The sequence below is a fragment of the Annulohypoxylon truncatum genome, assembly GCF_022578515.1.
Source record: "Annulohypoxylon truncatum strain CBS 140777 unplaced genomic scaffold F4807scaffold_10, whole genome shotgun sequence".
Classification (NCBI taxonomy): Eukaryota; Fungi; Ascomycota; class Sordariomycetes; order Xylariales; family Hypoxylaceae; genus Annulohypoxylon; species Annulohypoxylon truncatum.
The window spans coordinates 998,351-1,017,800 of record NW_025953796.1 but is presented as its reverse complement, the minus strand read 5'-3'; the positions used below and the strand labels follow the sequence as shown (position 1 = coordinate 1,017,800).

Below are 19,450 nucleotides of genomic sequence, written 5' to 3'. Positions count from 1 at the left end.
AATCACACGATTCGACAATTTCTACATCTTCTCTCTATCCTTCGTACGCATAGTCGCGATTCTTTTCGAACGATCGTATATGGAAAGCAGAAAGCATCACCAGTCTTTTCGGTAGGATTGTAGACCGCTATATAGGGGACGAAGTAGCATGGTTTTGGGCATTTAACAAAACTTGGTTGCAGCATCGTCTTTGTGGCGATCTTTGGCTGGCGTTCACCCTAGCACCCGTTCCACCATCGACAAGTCAGGCGGGTGTCACGACTTTTGACTTAGCGGTCAAGCTGGCATAAAGACAATAGCCTTAGTTGTGCTACATGCACACGGACCGGAGTTGGGTCTACCTAATTAGTTTCGTCCTTTCGATTTAATGCTCGATCGCATTCAATGCCTGGCTCTACAACACAAGAGAAACGGTTAAGCCTTTTAGACGATGATGAGGCTCAGGCCTCGGCTTCCTCTTCTACCGCCCTCCTCGGAGAAGATGCAGGCAAGGATATAGAGACCGGACGACCAGAAGACTCGACATGGTCTACGCAAACGTGGGACGGCCGGTTACTTCTATGGTGCCTATCTCGATTGAGAACCATTCGAAGGAAGGTTAAGAGACACCCGGCAAGTTTTGCTGCCGTTTTGCTCAAATATACTATTTGGGTAATATGCATACTATTAATAGGAACGCCGATTTTTGCTCCGTCATACACACGACTCCCTCAACATTTTCGAGATCTAGAATCCAGGTGTCAGGGACCTCTTCGAGCACCGGGATGTGCAAACCTCCATAACGAGAAGATCTTTATTAGCGTTTCCTTATATGATAAGGAAGGTCACCTAGCGAATGGTTTCTGGGGCGAGAGCTTGTTGGAACTCATTCACCTACTAGGACATGACAACGTTTTTCTAAGTATATACGAGAACGATAGCGGTCCAGAAGGCGCCACCGCCCTTGAAAGCTTGAGACGACAGCTCAGGTGCAAAAATGCCATCGTCAACGATCCACATGTGCCTATCACGGACTTTCCAACAGTCAAACTTCCCGACGACACCTCCCGAGTGAAGCGTCTAGCCTACTTGTCTGAAATGCGGAATCGGGCCCTGCGACCTCTCGACCGCTTCGACCCCAGCATAGGGACGGAGCAATATGATAAGATCTTGTTCCTTAATGACGTAACTTTTCATCCGATTGAAGCAGCGCACCTGCTTTTCAGCACCAATGTCGAGTCAGATGGGCGTGCGCATTATTTGTCGGCATGCGCTGTCGATTTCTGGACACCGCTCAAATTCTACGATTTATATGTCACCCGTGATTACGAAGGTTATTCTGCTGGGATGCCCTTTTGGCCGGTCTTCCTCAATGTCGGCGAGGGTGTATCGCGGGCTGCCATGGTTGGTCAGAAAGATGCCGTTCCCGTTCAGGCTTGCTGGAGTGGTATGGTGGCGATGCAGGCGAAACATGTGCAAAATATGAACGAATCCTTACCGAGCTCCCATTTCCAGGACATTAGCAGTTATGTCATCGATCCTGCGAGGCCACATAACGTCACCTCTCCAGTCCGATTTCGTTACGAACCAGAGGTCTTCTTCGAAGCCTGCGAGTGCTGCCTTTTCCATGCCGACGTAGCCCAGGTATCTAGAAAAGCCGGAGAAGAGGAATTGGGGATATATATGAATCCATACGTACGAGTCGCATACACAGAAAAGACGCTTTCTTGGCTACCTTGGGTCAAGAGATGGGAACGACTATTTACCATCCCACATGCTATAATCTCGTGGTTCATGTCACTGCCCACTTACAACCCACATCGCACGGTCCAAGAGGGCGAGACCTTCACAGAGGAGATATGGATGGGTGAAGGCAATACTGGCCATTGGCAGTTAGTGCAGCGACAGGGTCGAAACGGGATGTTCTGTGGCGTTAGAGAAATGCAAGTTATAAAACTTGGTATGTTGAGTTGATAATCTGGTTCTAAGGTCAGCTATTAACCAAATCACAGATGAGCGCGACGGAGACAAGAACTGGGAAAATATCAAGATCCCTGCTGGCCAGGTAACACGATTTCCGACCGAACACGGAGAAGTACAACGGTCAGGCGAGAAGTGGGATCCGATGGTGAGCTGGAGAGTTAGAGAGGAGGCCGAGAAAGCACGAAAGAAGCAGCAACAACAGCACCAACTTCCATCCCTCTCATGATATTCAGCACATTAAGCTATATTGTTGACGAATACCCCCAGTGTCTAACTAAACGTTTCCATCCCACCATTATTAAGCCACGGCGGACATTGTATTAAGTTGGATTAGGTACATCCTTCAGGATATGACTATTGGTCAGCATTTGAAGCAGTGGCTCTCAAGGCATCAATTCTACATTCACAATTCATGACAAAACCATTACGAACTATACCCTCATCTATCTTGGGCCTCATTATCCGTAGAAGCAGACCTTCGGAATCACCCAGGGTGGACATTTATACCACCACTCGCTAATTTGCTCCTAGAAATCGGAGGGCGGGTTTGGCGTTTTTGGGGAAATAATATTGTGTGGCTCGCACACGGAAGGAAGGGAGGAAAGGAAGTGTTGATAAGTTGTATGGGGAATAGTAGGCCATTCCGATGAGCCGAAGTTTTAGGGGTTGATGAATTCTACGTTCTGAATAACACATCAGTTTTAATGACCAGTAAAGTACTATGTTCTTCGTTGCTCGCCGTATGTGACTTGCGCCATCGTTGTAGATTTCGAAAGATAGATGCTCGGGTAGGTTAGCCGGTGCGAAGTCCAGTCCGGGTCTTTATAGTCTCGGAGATCGTAATATCGCGGATGGATCACGACCGTGGGTAGCGAAGAAAAAATAGGGGCTTGGATGCTAGCTTTAGAACATCGAGCTTTTAGAGCGGACTCCTCTGATAGGGTGTCGTATACTGAGGAAAATCAGAATGCGTGCTTCTCTGAAAGTGAAGAGTAAAATCAGCCATGACCTCTTTTTCTTGCCTTTTCATTTCGTAAGAATATGCATATTTCAATCATAAAGTAATCATCTGGCGTCTTGTCTCACTGTTATAAAACAAGGCACGGGAACCATGTGATTTAAAACAGGTTCAGGCGAATTCAGTTAGATTAACTACGTAGATTCGGAGAATCCTTCAGGATCTGTCGAGACTATGGCAGGTTGCCCCCATCTCACCTCTATGTGCCATATACCATGGCGCATGGCCTAGAGCTAACCCATCTGATAGCCTCCTACGTCGACAAACCAACATCCTTCACCAGCCTAGATATAAACCGTACTGCTGCCAGCTCCTTGTTGTTACACCAGCTCTTGATCCTTGGCCCTCAGTAAATTAAGAAAGTCAACTGCTTACGTTTGCCCAGTCGTAGCTTCGAAGCCATAAGGTGTTCAGGAGGTTAGTCCGTTAGAGGAACAGGAGAAAACTTCAAGGTATAAGTGCAAGACAGGAATGACCATAATGCTAGCATAATGCGAGGGGATTGAGACAGCATGGATGGCATCCTTGATTTCGATGTCGTAGGAGAATGATCGGTCTAGAGTCTTTCGTTTAAAGACTACGGTACATCCAGGTGGCAAGGTGCGATAGATAATCATTTCATGCCATAAATACTGTGGCCTGAATCATTTGGCGATCAGGACCTAGACTGAGGACAGACGATATCATGTCTATTTGGCAGCAGCGGCAGCAGTTTTGGCCTTGGGGGCAGGCTACAAAATGAGTCAGCATAAGGAATCAACAACATGCCACAAGAAACAAGTCACCTTCTTAGCTTTCTCAGCCTTCTCAGCCTTTTCAGGCTTCTCTACTTTCTCTTCTGCTTTCTTGACAGCAGCCTTAACCTGTGCTTCTTGTTAGAATATAAGGGTTGTCATGTGTTATGTAGTGATACTGGCATAAGACAGCTTGCTACACTGGTCACAAAGAGGAGGGAAGACGCATAAGAGGGGCGGAAGAGGGAACCGGGGATAGGGCAAATTTGTATTTTAAAATTGCTTTAAAAAGAGCCCAGGAAGACAGGCGACAGGGTGTTGATATTGAAGGCAATGTGATGTACTAGGTATATTAAAATGAAGTTGAAGTATTAGTATACCTTTGTTGCGACTCCTTCCTTCTTAGGCGCAGCTGTCTTCTTGGTTACACCAGTAGGCTTCGCGGCCTTTACCTTAGCCGGAGGCTTGGTGGCGGTGGGCGACTTCTTCGCCTTGGGTTTAGTGCTGCGCTTGATAGCAGGCGCAGTGTCAATGGTCTGGAAAACGCGCGGCTTGGAGTTGCCGGTGGCAGATCGCGTTCCTTCACGTGGCATTATGCGTTATGTCTTTGGGCTTAAGTTTGGCAAATTCTACATCAAATGTTAGAACACGATGTAGAATTTAAGATGAAGGTCTGAGATGGATAGCGTGGTTTAAAACGCGGGTGCGAAACGGAATGCGACCGAAAGAAGAACGGGTAGAGAAAAGATGATATTTGGGTTGGGCTGCTTACAGGACTTTTAGGGGGCAGGGTAACGCGATAGTGAAAATTTGCGTAATAAAGTAGTAATTAAACTCGTTAAATGGTTTACGTAGCTTCAATAAACAATTGTAAGATGAATGGGAGGGGGAAAAGTTGTGAAAGGAAGAGAAAGAAGGGAAGTCGACGGGGAGGACGATGGGAAGATTAAGAGAGAGCTCGAGGACAAGAGGGCAGCAAGGTGATTAGGGCAGGTACCTACATGAAGTGTGTTGTTGTTTCCGCGTATCAGCACTGATTCGACAGCTCCTCCATCACAACACCACCCAACCTAACCGAATAATACATGAATAATACCCTGAGCAAGGTAATAATAGTAATTAAAACTAAACGCATAAACAGATCCGGCTAATCAGGCCTAGAATTGGTCGGAACTTGGTCGAGGGGTGGGAAAGATGGAAGGGGGGGAAGGGAAAGGGTTGGGGCGCATGAGTTTGATAACACAAAAAATGCCCGTGATTGCAGCTCTAGCTTGGTCCCTCTTGCCGCTATCATATTTTGATTCAACGTTCCTGCCTTTTCATCCATCACCATATCATTATTACCCTCCCATGTTTTTCTCTCTTTTCCTTCTCTGCTATCTTTTCTCTCCTCTCCAACTTTCATATATTAGCACTGTCAATCTTATCATAATATCATTTCCTCGCATTCTTTTTCCTACTCATGCCAATAGTACTGTCAATCATTTTTCCCTGCTAGATCGAGTTAAGCCAATACACCTTCAATCTGGGTCTTCCAGCTGGGACTATGACCACGTTCGTTCATTTCACTGGTGCGCGACCGATGCCGCGCGCCTGGATCCTCTACCTACCTAGGTAACGCAACGAAAGCGGTAGACAAGACAGAGAAATGATGGACTTGTTCGATCGCTCTGGATCGAATTGCCCCAGCTATTTATCCTTCACCTGATCATTCTGGCCGTGGATTACATCTGGATTGCCTGCATCAGCAGGTTGAGATCAGCACTCATTACTGAAGTCGGGGCCACCGAAGTCTCCCATTTGGTGTTCCACTGCCTAGTTTTACGCATTTTTTATTGCAGCATCGTCTTCATTGATCAACACAAGTTGAGCATTACCAACCACTAAACTTAACTTCATCCCATGTTTTATCACTCCAAGCCCCCTATCTCACTATTCCGGTGAGTTCACCGTATGTTAGGTAAGTGTGGCAGCCCCCGATGCGAATTGAAGAGCAATCGAATCGACTCTCAACCATTTTACAACATACTTGGCGCCGTTCGAGTAACAAGTCTTTCGTCGTTTCTGCGCGGAGTCTTGGTTGAGTCAGACTGAGAAAGTTAATCCAGTGATGAGATGGATCTGAGTCACAGATGATTTTTTGGCATATTTTTCCTCTGTTATCGCTAAACCAAGCGTCAGCAGTGACCTAGTCAATTTCATCGTCTCCTTACTGCAATGTTAGAACTCTCGAGCCTCCGGCTAACTCGGATCTATTGGAAATATGAAGCTCATCATCACGGTCATCATCAATCCACATGTCTTATTATCTCTCAAGTGTGATGGTTCTAGATAAGACTAAGAAAGTAACATTCTCTCTATTGCAATTATGAAAATTCTCTAGCCCAAGCTCTAAGAATTGCCTCGGTCCGTTTCCTAATTACATTTTTGTGCCGTCAGTCGTGGAGAAGCACAGACTAGCTGATAACTCATCGCTAAATGTTGTTGTTAAATGCTATGTAAGTGCATACTAACCATGGCATTGTGCCTCTCTATCGATCAACACTTGACTTGCCCTTAGCGAACTCCCCAATATGCGCCTCCGGGCATTCTTCTCGAAATAACGCTATTGTCTCGTCCCACAGCTTCTGCTGGACTTCTTCGCCTTTGGTTGAGAGTATAAATTTAGAGAACCTGCTCCGTTTTGTTAGCTTAAATGGACTTGAAATCATAGCACTGTTTCATACGATCGAATTCTCTGTTCGCTCAGATATGCCCCATGGCTGTCCGGGTGGCGCACGGCGGCATCGGTCAAGTGGCGGCCACCTTCCACGGTGGTAAAGGCGAAATATTTCGAAGCCTTCTCAGCCGTCGGGTCGACGCGGTGGAAAGCACTTTGGCAATATCCCGGGTTGAGGGTGTTAACAACGACGTCGCTAGCGTCAAGGCGAGATGCTAGGGCTCGAGTCCAAAACATATCGAGCAATTTAGAAAGACAGTAGCGGCTTTCACCGGGTACGAATGAGGCCGGGTTGTCAAGCCAGTTGATGATGGAACTTCCCCCTTGCGGGCTCAGAACGTCGCGGACGGGCGCGTTGAACCCGACGCTCGATGCCGTGATGGTTATCCGACCAGGTTTACCCGTCTGCCGTGCTGTACGCCGTAGCGGCTCTATGAGAAGCAAAGAGAGCAATGCTGTGCCAAGGTAGTTTATCTGAACATGAGCTTCATGGTTCGTCGGCGACCGTGTGTACTCGAGTCGCTTTAACCCCGCATTCAGTAGCGTGATATCGAGGCGATCAAGTTCGGTGCGTGCGCGTTCTGCAAACGCCACCATGCTTCCCCACGACTCTTGATCCAACTGCCAAACTTGGATGTCACACTTAGGCGCTACTCGTGCAATTTCTGCCTTGGCTGCTTCACCCTTGGCCGGGTCGCGCACTGCCAAGATGAGCCTCGAAAGTTCATGTGATGCTAACTCCTTAGCCGCCTCAAAGCCGAGGCCTACATTCGAACCCGTCACAATGGCTGTCTGTCCTCCAAGTAGGATATCATCTGGGAGGGGCCTTGCTTTGAATGTTAATTGGTGCCAGTACAGGTCCACGAAATAGCAGAAATTCGACATAATTTCCGAGAGTTACGTCGTTATGGTATTTTCTTGGTCTTTGTAAATAATTTTTCGCAATAAATAGGTCGAACTCTTCATTGTTAACTATTGAGGGTTAACATGTGTGGAACTGGAGACTTTATACTCGAGCATCACTGGGCTTCGCGTATGCGTACCTGATACCTATGGAATAGCCTATATACGAACGATGCATGCGAACCAAATAGATACAGTAGTAACTACCTACGTATCTTCGTAGGACTTATTGAGGATAACATTATCCCCAACATTCTGTAGATGTCTCGTCATGACAATCTACCTATTTTTGGTTCTGGGGGGTGTATGATATGTTTAACGGGGTTAGGAGGAGTTAGGAGATAAAGGCCAGCTAATACTTGACCAATCAGAGTTCCAATCTTGCTGCTTCGAATTGCCCCGTCAATTCTATGCTCGGAGCAATTGTTCATCCTGGTACCGGGATCATACCTCCGCACCCCGACTCTTGAGACGGGATAGGGCACGGGTTTTGATAATCGGGGTTTCATGTAATTTTGAAAGCAGATGATGTCTATATCTATCATCGTGGCGAACTAGTGGTTAGACACAAAGAAATTAGGCGATGAACCCAACCCCTGCTAAACTACCTACGTACGTTCGTGTAACATCCAGAGCATACTACATAAACATCAAGTCCTCGGGATACCTTTGCGTTGCAATGGACCGTTCTTTCGGCGTTCCAGTTGCTCTCATATATGGTTATATATATAACTTATCTTCATCTGAAAAACTTGGTTTCCCTTTCACTTCAAATCAACACATGGACTTTACATAATATCTCAGTTGAATCACTTGTGACATAGAAGTAGGAGGTACGTATCCACTGCCACATACAAGCATTTTCCCCCCCAAAAAAAACTCTTATAACGATGTCTTTATCCTAACTAGTAAACAATAAACATGTACCCCTACCTATGTTAGTAGTAAAGATGTTGATATAGCTCCCAAAACGCCCCCACACCGTTTCGTTATACAAACCTAAGAAACCCCGCCTTAACAGTTAGAAGTTCTAGCTTTAATAACCGCTAGCCCCCATAGCCGATGTCTGTGCCCAAGTTGGCATCAAGAGTCATCGTCTTGTAAGTTCTTTTAGGCGGCGACTTTCTAGGGGCCTCATGTCCCGGCAGGTCCATCGTCAGCGTCGGCGCAGGAGGAGCTACCGTTTTCTGAACATGCAGCTCCGCATTGGCTATCAAACTCGGCCTAGGCGCGGCAGGGGGTGGTACCGATCTGGGAACCGTAGGCGCCGCCATGTAGAATGGGTCCGGGATTGGCGCAGCGGCAGGCGACGCCCGGACTTCTTCGGCGCTCGTAGTCGTAGCAAACAACTCCGGTGCCGATGCCGATGCCGCCCGGTCCTTTCCTGCGCCCTTTCCACCGAGTAGGAAATTTGTAGGGGGTGGAAGGTCAAGAGCCGCCCATCCACTTCCGCCATCTGCAACCTTGACCTTCTTAGGTGGCGGCACCGGCGAACGTTCCTCTTCGTCATGTGGGGTCTTCTCCAACGGCTTGGCCAAGAGCTTCAAGGGAGGCGGTTGAGACAGCTCTAATTCAATCTCCGCGGCCTTTCGCTTCCGCGACCCAGGGAGCATATCTGATGGCCAGGGCATCCCCATCGTGGCATCTAAAGTCTTACTGACCAATTTGCCTTGAAAGGGGTCTTCAGGCAATGGTCGCTCCGTCGCAGGTTGGGCCGCCTTAGTCTTGTGTTCTATTGGCAGCCTATCCTCAGACCATTTCAATGGGATCGCTTCCTTGGCCAATTTGCTCTTAGCGCCCCCTAAGGGATACTCCTCGGGCCGTGGCATTGCCATTGTAGCAAGGGGTGCCTTGCTCCTGCATACAATCGGGGCCTGAACCCCGTGGCATGGCTTCGGCACGGTGGCCTCTGGGCCCCTACACCTCGGGTGTGGCCCGTGTGGAGGTTGAGGCATACCGCCTCCGCAACGACATGGTGCACAGCTACAAGTCATGCATGTTACTTGTGCTGGTGGGCATGTCGGATATGCCGATACCGGTGCTGGTGGGCATGTCGGATATGCTAGTACCGGTGCTGGCTGCGGGCAGACTGGGTATGTCCAGACTGGCGGCGGGCACGTCCACGTCGGTGCCGGTTGTGGGTAAGGTGTGGCCACCGCACAAGGACCTGGGACACCGGTGCATCTGGGAGGGGGAGCACAGGGAGCACAAGGAGCACTTGTGGGCATGCACTTGCACGGTATGCAACTGCATGTGCCGCAAGGTACATACTTGTATGTGGTACACGGCTTGGAACCACATTTGCAACCTGTCATACAACCACACTTGCCACAAGGGCCGCATTCGTAGTGGTTGTATGTAATTGACCCAATCCGCTCAATGTTGAAAGCGATGTCTTGGGCTGCAAACGCTCCTGTCGTTTGCCGGTCGGTACGGTACCCCATAAAACCGGACGGGTTGTCTAGGCACGGCCAGGCGTCTCTCGGAGAGAGAGTCGATTCCGAGATGACGCTGATGGAGTCGTCAAGAGACTGGAGGTCCCACATTTTGAATTATTTGAGGTAAAAAGGTAAAATGGGTTAATTGTCAATAAAAATAAGTTTTTTGTTCGTAAAAACTAGGTATGTTGGATAGGCAGGTATCTATTTGTGTGATATCTCGCGATGGGGGATAGGAAACGGCTTTGGAGTCGAAATATACTCACCTTATATCCTCGAAGGGCGGTGCATACAACAACTGCATTGTTCGTGTACTGAGTAATTGTTGTAAACAATCAGGTGCTCATGCGATATAGACAATAGCAATGTTACGCAAGTCCTAAGCGCTTGGTATTATACTCGTTGTTTGTTCCCAGGAGCATAGTCAAGTGAATAGATATACTATTTTCTTCGACCTTGCCATGAAGAATGCTCAGCTATGTTGATATTATCAATTGTTATAAATATAGATAGGTTCTGTGCAAGTTGTCTTCGGAACATCGCGGAACTTCACTAACCTACCTAGACACTTATTCCCCTGGCGCTATCTTCATCGAGAACTACTATGTAGATACCTAGTAAATCATCTACAACTAACCAGGTACGACGACCTTATTATTAACCATTGAGCTTAATTATCTCTAGCTACTACTTAAAGATGACGTAACCCGAGTTGTATTGAGATGCTTCATAAGTAGAAAACGGAAAATTTGGCGGATTCGGTTACAATACAGAGTATAGCCTAAAGTATGTAGTATTGCGAATATAAAGCCGTTCTCATACCGCAGCCGCTAGATCATTGTATGATAGAACTTGAATAGATTCCCAAAGGGTGGTTTAGATTGAATATGCTCCCATTCGCCATCTTCGCTGCTTTTTGCGCCTTTGTGTCTGCTACTAGAGATCCAAGGTTAGTTGATGGGGCTTTGATCATTGAGTTCGCCGACAATACAGCAGAAGGCAGCATCGGTCCGGAGGACTTCGATCAGCATGCAGAATTTCATAAACACGCAATCTTACTACCCCTCAACTACACGATAGCGCATGAATATCGCTCACCAGGCATGTACAACGGCCTATCGATTCGAATCTCTGAAGATGGCGATTCGGAAGCCATTTCATCCAGACTTGGCAGAATTCCCGGAGTCTTATCGGTGAGCCCTGTCTACGAGATGTTCCTGTCGGATCCAGGCATTCCAGGTGACTGGCCTACTTCAGGGAATCCTCTCCGATCGTACGAAGATCCGCTTGAAATGCCTATAGTATCACCAAAACCAGATGGAAAACTCGTCTCAACCCTTGAAATGGCTGGTGTGGATAAACTTCATCAACTCGGAATCAAGGGCAAGGATGTGAAGGTAGGTATTATTGATACTGGCGTCGATTATCGTCATCCGGCACTGGGTGGCGGCGTCGGCCCTGGATTCAAGATCGCCGGAGGCTGGTCTTGGCTGGCCGACAATGGAACTGCCGTCGAGGACGATAACTTCCTCGCTACATGTTATGGCGGTGGTCATGGAACACATGTTGCCGGTATAGTATTCGACGAACTAATCTCTCTTTGAAATCAGTTGAGTTGATATTTGCATCAGGGATTGTCGGTATGAATCCACTTTCGGATGGAAACAGAACATTGAACATATCCGGTGTTGCGCCCGAAGCGACATTGTACATCTACAGAGTGTTTGACTGTTCCACTAATGGAGAGACGACAGACCGCGTTATGGCGGCGATGCTTCGGGCGCAGGTGGATGGCGTAGATGTCATAAGCATGTCGCTGAGCATCCAAGAGTCATGGCAAGATCGAGATGATCCATTGATGAAAGTCGCCTCACGACTCGTGGATGCAGGTATTGCTGTTATTGTTGCCCAAGGAAATTCTGGATCTGGCAGCAAGTATGATCCCCAGCTGTATCGCACCGCGACGCCTGCTGAGCTCCCAGCTGTAATATCAGTCGGCTCGGTCGCGAGCAAAACCTTCCCTCTCGTCTACACGCTCACGGACTCTCAAGGTGATACTATCCATTATGCATCGTTGTGGCCCATCGAATTTCCGGATGGTTTAGGGATCTACCTACTCGACAATGGATGCTCTGGCTCTAGCGACTGGGACGAGGTAATTTCGCTTTTAGGGAACCAAGGAAAACTTAACTCGACTGTCGTCGCTTTTCCAATAACTGATAGTTGTCGCTATACCGGCGCGAGAAGTTGTTGCTCGAAATCTAATCCACCTTTCATAATGGGACTTCATGCAGATACATCGAACCCCTATAATGTGGACTACGAGATGGCGTCTACAGGTTTCTTCGGCGACGGTTCTGTTCAATACATAGCCGTTAACGCGAATGATAGCAAGGTTATCCTTGCGAATATGAATACAACAGGGCCAGATCAGTACAAATTATATTTCAACGACTCTTCGTATTCAAGTCCTCCACGATTCGTCGGTGGCAAGATGGACTATTACTCGAGCTTTGGACCTATCTACTTGAGCTACGACCTGAAACCTCAAATTTCAGCACCTGGTGGCGAAATTCTTTCGACCTGGCCACTAGGAGATCAAGGCTACTACACCATCCTTTCAGGCACTTCCATGGCAACTCCGTTCATAAGCGGATGCTATGCTCTGGTCAAATCCCAGTTCCCCGAATTATCTGTCGCGGAAATCCTATCACTTTTACAGTCAACTTCGAGTCCAATCACATGGGTATGGAATGATACAATGATAGCGGGAACATTCCAGCAAGGGGCCGGGTTGGTGAACGTTTACAAAGCCGTAACGTACCAAAGTCGCGTGCTCCCAGGGCAGCTTCTCGTGGGTGACAACTCTCGCACTGAGTATGGCGCAGTAAACATCACCATTGAAAACAACTCCAATGTTTCGAAGATATACGCGTTATCCCACGAAGGGGCATCCTACTCCGAACCAAACCCGCCTAACAACCCTATCTTCTCACAAGAGAACCAGCTTCCGATCTACGGATCCGCGGAGTTTGAGTCGCCGACAGTACAAGTCGCAGCAGGAGAGTCTGCTGTCGTCTCATTCAAAATCCTGCCTCCCAGCTCCGGCGTGAAGCCCGAACGTCAGCCCGTCTTCGGCGGCTTCATAAAAGTGACCAGCGGTGATGAAGAGTTCAGCGTACCTTACTCAGGGGCCCCCTTTTCTCTGTACAACGCTGCTTATTTCCACATCGTGAACACATCCGACAACGTACAGCCATCGCTATCATATAAATTCGCCGATGATTGGGTGATTGACAGGGGTCTATTCGAAGTGAACTCGTCGCTGTCGTACCGCTCGCTCATCGGCCGTGACCAGTTTACAAGAGGGTACCGCATTGACCTAGTCCCGGCGAACATCAGCATCACGCCCGACCTGTACGGGTTCAATCCAACTGAGACTTATGAGTACCGGCCATCGACAATGGCTCCACCAACGGAAGTATTCGGGCTGCCGTCTTATGGAATCCTTGCTAATTCCACCGAGCTTCTGTCGCCATCGACGTTCAACTGGCCCTCCGGAACGGGGGTCACCGCGACTTTGCCTAACGGAACTGAGTACTCGCCCGGCCTGGGCGACTACCGCTGGCTTGCTAGCGTGCTGCGGTGGGGCGGCGATCCGGAACTCCTTGAGGACCATGAGACTTGGCTGTCGGCGGTCATTAGGCTTGTTGATGGGCCAGTAAGTGCGCCTCCTGGTGGTTCAAAGGATGATATTCCTGGTTAATGGGAATTAATATTTTCGCACAACTCTCAATTACATGATGCTTTAAATAGATTTTTCTAGGTAGTAGTTGGTAGTGTTCATCATATACTTTCACTACCTACCTAGGTATGATATATCCATTTCTACCCCGGTCCGGGTGAAGGTCTCCAACAACCCGCTGACAGCACCTGTGATGACTCCAATCAAAGGCCCACTCTTAGGCAGGGGTGCGCTATAAATCATAGGGCTTATGACGGTGGAGTCCACCATACATGCAGTAAGCTACAGCGAGTAACAGCGAGCACCTCACCATTTTGTAGGTACCGAGCGATCAGTAAAGTGTACGACCGCGGCCGCAACCATGTGATTCAGTCAATTAGGCGCTCAATACTTCAGTCTCCTCTATGCCATTATGAGTCTTTGGCAAGTCACAACATAGGCTCGAAGCAATGGGCCCCTAGTTTTAGGTAAACAGGAGTCAATTAAGGAAAATGAAGTATCTAGAACCGCGATCCCACAAAGAGTAAGCCACTGCAACTAATGACAGCCATCGTGCTCAACAGAAAAATGCCATACAAATTAGCGTCGTAAAAAACATAGCAAAACCTCAATCTTCAGGTTGGACCAACAAGGAAAAAACAAAATAAAGAGACCAAACTCTTTCCCAAATCTCCGAGTACGATCCCAGAGTGACCTTTACACATTGCCATCCATGGATGTACACTGATCAACTCCAGCCTTAGAAGACTTGTCCCCCCGTTGGGTTCTGATGTCCGGTCGACCACCTCTGAGGTACGAGACCGAGAATAGCTGCGCTGAGCTGGGTGCGACGGGACACGCCTTGACCAGACTGAGCTTTCCACGCTCCATGTTAGGAATTAGTCCGTCAATCACATCTCGAGTAAAGTTAACGAGATTGATCGAATCCTCTCCTCGCACCATCCGTCGTCCTCGGAGAATGTCGAGGATTTGGGATTCCTCTGGTGTGAGAGCTTCCTTAACCTCTTCGATGGTCTTGGTGGTCTTCTCATCGTCGGAGCCACCCCCTAGACCGTATCCCTTCAACTTCTCCATCAGGGCATCCTTCTTCTCTTGTGGTACGTCGGCAAAGGAACGGAAGCAGAACTCCACCGTCTTGGAGATCTCTGCTTGTGTGAGCTTCGTCTTGGTAGTGGCGTCGACATCGACCGTTCCTTGGATTACTAGGATATCAAATCGTTAGCGAAAATCATGGTAAATCCTTTGCCTTTACCATCCATACCTGGTCTAAAGAGATCATATGCTCTCTCAAAGCTCTCCTCGTCAAAGTCATGGATGACCGGTTCGTTACTGTGACGGATCTGCTTTGTTGCACTCAGGACCACCAGCAAGAAGCGAGTATAACTCTCCGAGATTCGCTTGGTGTGCCATGTGGCGGCGGTGTCTTCGTCGCAGTCACCACGGATGGAGGCAGCAATGGTCACAGCTGCCGAAAGTCCTCCAAGGAAGGCTAAATGTACACCGGATGAAAAGAAAGGGTCAATGAAGCTTCCAGCATCACCAGCGATACGAGCATAGGGAAGCGCATATGACGAAGCGCTGTAAGACCAGTCGGAAGCCGAGTGAACTTGGGAGATTAATTCTCCATTAGATAGGAGGCCCTTAATACCGGGCACGAGATCGAGAGAACTCAGGTAGAAATCCTTGGTGGAAGGGTATTCGAGCAATCGCTTCTTAGCTGTAGCGATCTGTTGGTTCTGGACGATACCCACCGAATGAGTACCGTTGTTTAAAGGGATGAACCAACACCATCCGCTGGAGTCTGTTAATACTATTATAAATCTACCCAAAAGCTTGTTTAGTATTCACCAGGTAACGTACCGGTCAAAGCCTCGAAGTAGGGCGAACCCTCCTTGTAAGTTCCAACACCGTAGACACCACCGCCCGTCCAATATCCCCAGTTGGCTACGTTCTTGAGTCCCTGGTTGAACTTGCGGTTCTTCAGGTACTTAGTGCTAAGGATTCCCTGTCTTCCACTGGCGTCGACTAGATAGTCGAAGAAAATCGTTCCATTACAACCATCCCGATGACTCCAGGTCGCCGATAGGGGTCGTCCTAGAGTAGAAGTATCCATCCGGGATGCTTGATCTGCTTCATTGGTACTAGGAAGGGTTTCGAAGTGGATACTTGTGGCCTTAGTCATTTCGAATATCTTTGCACCGCAGCTACCTGCGTGCTCGAACAAGAGTTCGTCGGCTTCAGAGCGGATTACGTTCCAGGCGTAACCGTCAGGGCCTCCGGACGCGATAAAGTCCGTATCTTAACACTTCATTAGCAGCTATCGTCGACATAAGATTATAAAAGTGACTTACAGGTGTCGGGAAGGGAATGATCCAGTCGGAATGCACCGCCATTCTACAAGGCTCATTAGTACGATGAGTCGCTTGTATGTCCTAACATGGTGTACCCACCTTGACTTGGAATCCCTTAATTTGCCACTTATCAAAAGCATCAATGAACTTAAGGTAATGACAAGCAGATGGAAACATTATCACACAGCAATAGGTGTTACACCTTTAACATATATAAAATACGAGATTATTAGGTTAAAATAATTAATTTATTAATTATTAAGAATAATCACTAGGTTATTATATATATATAAAATTAATTAATAAAATATTTATAAGCGTTTAAAGTGTTAAAACTTAAATTTTAAATATAATAAATTAAACTTAAATAATTAAGATAATTTTCTTTTGAAAAAAAAAAAGGATTAAAAACTTAAAACTTTTAAAGAATTATTATATAAATTAAACTTATATTTTAAATTTATTCTTTTTATTATAAATAATTTTTTATAGTTTATAAATCTTTTTTTAAATTATTATATATATTTATTTAAAATAATATTTATTTATATTTTATTTAAATTAAATTATATTTCCGTAATTATCCGGAAAAATATTATTTTTAAATATTATTAAAACTTTTATAAGAAATATTTTATAAATTTTAATAATATACTTTTTTTTTTTTTATTAATAAATAAAAAACTTTTTAAATTTATAAAAACATTTTTTTAACGTTATTATTTAAATTAATTAATTAAATTAAAATTATTATTTTTACTTATTTAAGAAATTATATAAAAATTAATAAAAATTCTTTTTTTTAAAAAACTTTTTAATAATATATTCTTTAATTTAAAAAGTAAATTATTTTTTAATTTTTTCTTTTTTATTTTAATATTTTAATAATATTATTATTATTATTATTATTATTTTTTATTTCGAATATTCGTTATTTTATATAATTATATAATATATATTATATAAAGAACGTGTAATGTTGTAATAAAGTAATTTTTCGGGTAAAAATTGTACGCCGGAAAAAACTTAACCCGTTCCGATTATTAATCGTTTACGTTACGCGACGGTATAGTTTGTTATTTTTTTAATTATAAGAACTTATTTTTTTAATAAAAATGATAAAAAAAAAGGGAAGGATTATATATAATATAAGTGTTTTTATATAAAGTGAAAAGGTTTTAAATAGGGTTATTATATAAGGTTATTATGTAATGGTTATTATTTTTATTTTTAAATAAAACTCTTTTTATTCCGTTAACGTTATACCCGCGATTCGGGTATAAATTTTTTTATTATAATAATGATTATTTTTTTATAACATTAAATTTAAAAAAGGTTATATGGTTATTTTTTTTTATTAATATAAAAAGGTTCCCTTATTAATTAAAGCTTATATAAAAAAAAATTTACGTTATAAATTTAACGTGAATAATTTCCTTTTTTCATTTTTAAAATTAACCGATTTTTATTATATTATTAACAATATTAATAAAAAATTAATTATAAATATTTTAAATTTTTTTTATATTATTAAATTAAAGGTTCTTTATATAAAATGTTTTCATTTTAAGTTTATAAATTACGTTTTTATTAATAAAATTAAATTAAATTATTTATATTAATATTTCCGGTTTTTAATGGAAATTTATTTTCATTATAAAAAAATAAAAAATAAATATATTTAAATAAATAATTTTTAAATAATATAATATTATTCCGGTATTATTTTATTATTTTTTATTAATTTTTTCATTAAATTACCATTAATATAATAAAAGATTTCCTCGTTTTTATTTAAATCTTAAACTTCGTAAAGCCTTTTTTCGCCGAAATTGAAAGGTACGTGTATAATTCAGCTAATGATTTTAACGATACTTATTAATATTTTATTTACTTTCGAATTAAGCTCGCTAAAACCATACACCAATTAAAAGCCGGTTTTATAAAAGTAAAGGTTTAATATTAAAAAGCGTTTAAATTTTTTAAAATTAATATAATAAATACTTTAACTTATTATTTTAAATAAGTTTAAATATAATAAGGTTTATTTTAATAATACCATCCTTAAAACTTATATATTAATGTAAATTATTTTTTTATTTTTTTTTTATATAAATATGTTTTATTATTAATTAATTATTACTAATTTATATTTAAATAATTAAAAATTAAAATTTATTTATAAACATTTTATATTATTATATATTTTTAAAAAATACAAGGTATTTTTATTAAAAAATATATAAAAATAAATTTCGTAAAAAGTTTAAAAAGTTATTAATATTCAAACTAAATATTATATAAGGTTATATTATTTTAAAAAAATATTTTTTCCTTTTTAATAAAAAATTATAATAATATTAATAATAATGGTGTAAATTTAATATAATTATATTAATATTTAATAATTTATTATTTATTTTAATAATTATACTTTTTTTAAAGTTAATAATATTTTTTTAATTAAAAAATTTATTTATTAATTTTAAGGTTTATTTTTATTTAAGTTTTAATGTTAACTTTAATTATTTTTTATAAATTTTATTATAATAATAATATATTCATTTTTTCTTATTTATTTTTAATTATATATGGGTTGTTTAATTTTTTTTTATTTATATTATATTTTTTTTTTTAACGTAAATAATAATATAATTTTATACATTAAAAAAAGGTTTTTTTTTAAAAATTATTTTATAATTATTTTTATTTTTTTTAATTCGGTTATAACGTATAAATAATCCCTTTTTATTAATAGTTAATTAAGGGTAATCCGTTTTTATAACATTTTTTTTTCCATTATAAATTATTAACATTCCATAATTATATAATATATAGTTTCTTTTTTTTTATTACCGTAAATACATTTAAATATATTTATATTAAAAATATTTTTTTTAAAAAAAAACGTTTTAAGGTTTATTTTTTCCGTCCGAATTTATAATAAAACCAAAGTTTCGTATTTTTTTAAATTATAATATTATTTTTTAATTATTATATCTTTCGGAAAGGTTTACGAAATTAATATAATATAATTTTTTTACGCTACCTCCTAAGATTCTTTTCATTTTATTATAAAATTATTTTTTAAATTTAAATTAAATAACCATTCCTTTAACCATTCCTTTTTAATTATATAATCATATTTAAAATTTACTTATAGAAAAGGGAAGCCGTTACTTTATTATCGTTATCGTTATTTTTACCTTAAAATTTATTTTACGATTTTATTATTAATTTTTTTAATTAATTTATTAAATCTTAAATGCTTAATTTTATTTTTAAATTTTATTAACTTTATATTTAAGTATAAATTAAATAATAAGTACCTTATTTTTAATTCAAATTAAACTATAAATATAACTTTATACATCCCATTTATTTCTTAAAAATAAATTAATTAAATATTATAAAATTTCTTTATTATTTTTTTTACGTATTTACTTTTATTAAATATATGTTATATTATAACTCCGTATATTATAACGCTTTTTATTATTTTAATATAAATTTTTTTTACTTTTAATACGTTATAACCCTAGGTTAAAACCACCAGTTTTAAAAAGGTGTACCGCTATCA

The 19,450-nt window shown here is 42.0% G+C and overlaps 6 protein-coding genes across 6 annotated transcripts; 2 read left to right on the top strand and 4 right to left on the bottom strand.

Moving 5' to 3' along the window:
* Window positions 1-285: 285 nt before the first annotated feature.
* F4807DRAFT_37843 (glycosyltransferase family 69 protein) lies at window positions 286-2,333 on the top strand. Its single transcript, XM_047995756.1, has 2 exons — window positions 286-1,939; window positions 1,992-2,333. Exons 1-2 carry the CDS (start codon window positions 385-387, stop codon window positions 2,186-2,188), a joined length of 1,752 nt encoding a protein of 583 aa, XP_047855931.1. The 5' UTR covers window positions 286-384; the 3' UTR covers window positions 2,189-2,333.
* A 1,336-nt stretch (window positions 2,334-3,669) lies between these two features.
* Window positions 3,670-4,307, bottom strand: F4807DRAFT_458986 (uncharacterized protein; the record flags this gene model as incomplete). Its single annotated transcript, XM_048001293.1, has 3 exons — window positions 3,670-3,711; window positions 3,766-3,843; window positions 4,095-4,307. 3 exons carry the CDS (start codon window positions 4,305-4,307, stop codon window positions 3,670-3,672), a joined length of 333 nt encoding a protein of 110 aa, XP_047855930.1.
* A 1,479-nt stretch (window positions 4,308-5,786) lies between these two features.
* Window positions 5,787-7,497, bottom strand: F4807DRAFT_37692 (NAD(P)-binding protein). The gene is made up of 3 exons (XM_047995744.1): window positions 7,477-7,497; window positions 6,441-7,405; window positions 5,787-6,387 (listed from the first exon to the last, which is right to left on the bottom strand). Exons 2-3 carry the CDS (start codon window positions 7,316-7,318, stop codon window positions 6,246-6,248), a joined length of 1,020 nt encoding a protein of 339 aa, XP_047855929.1. The 5' UTR covers window positions 7,319-7,405; window positions 7,477-7,497; the 3' UTR covers window positions 5,787-6,245.
* Window positions 7,498-8,146: 649 nt separating this feature from the next.
* F4807DRAFT_37672 (uncharacterized protein) lies at window positions 8,147-10,132 on the bottom strand. The gene has a single exon (XM_047995742.1). The coding sequence runs from the start codon at window positions 9,880-9,882 to the stop codon at window positions 8,383-8,385; it is 1,500 nt and encodes a 499-aa protein (XP_047855928.1). The 5' UTR covers window positions 9,883-10,132; the 3' UTR covers window positions 8,147-8,382.
* A 517-nt stretch (window positions 10,133-10,649) lies between these two features.
* On the top strand, window positions 10,650-13,667 carry F4807DRAFT_420306 (subtilisin-like protein). The gene is made up of 2 exons (XM_047997480.1): window positions 10,650-11,346; window positions 11,406-13,667. The coding sequence occupies exons 1-2, from the start codon at window positions 10,662-10,664 to the stop codon at window positions 13,538-13,540; spliced, it is 2,820 nt and encodes a 939-aa protein (XP_047855927.1). The 5' UTR covers window positions 10,650-10,661; the 3' UTR covers window positions 13,541-13,667.
* Window positions 13,668-13,948: 281 nt separating this feature from the next.
* On the bottom strand, window positions 13,949-16,047 carry F4807DRAFT_466666 (FAD/NAD(P)-binding domain-containing protein; the record flags this gene model as incomplete). Its single annotated transcript, XM_048002412.1, has 5 exons — window positions 13,949-14,721; window positions 14,781-15,320; window positions 15,380-15,817; window positions 15,871-15,913; window positions 15,970-16,047. 5 exons carry the CDS (start codon window positions 16,045-16,047, stop codon window positions 14,216-14,218), a joined length of 1,605 nt encoding a protein of 534 aa, XP_047855926.1. The 3' UTR covers window positions 13,949-14,215.
* Between the last annotated feature and the right edge of the window lie 3,403 nt (window positions 16,048-19,450).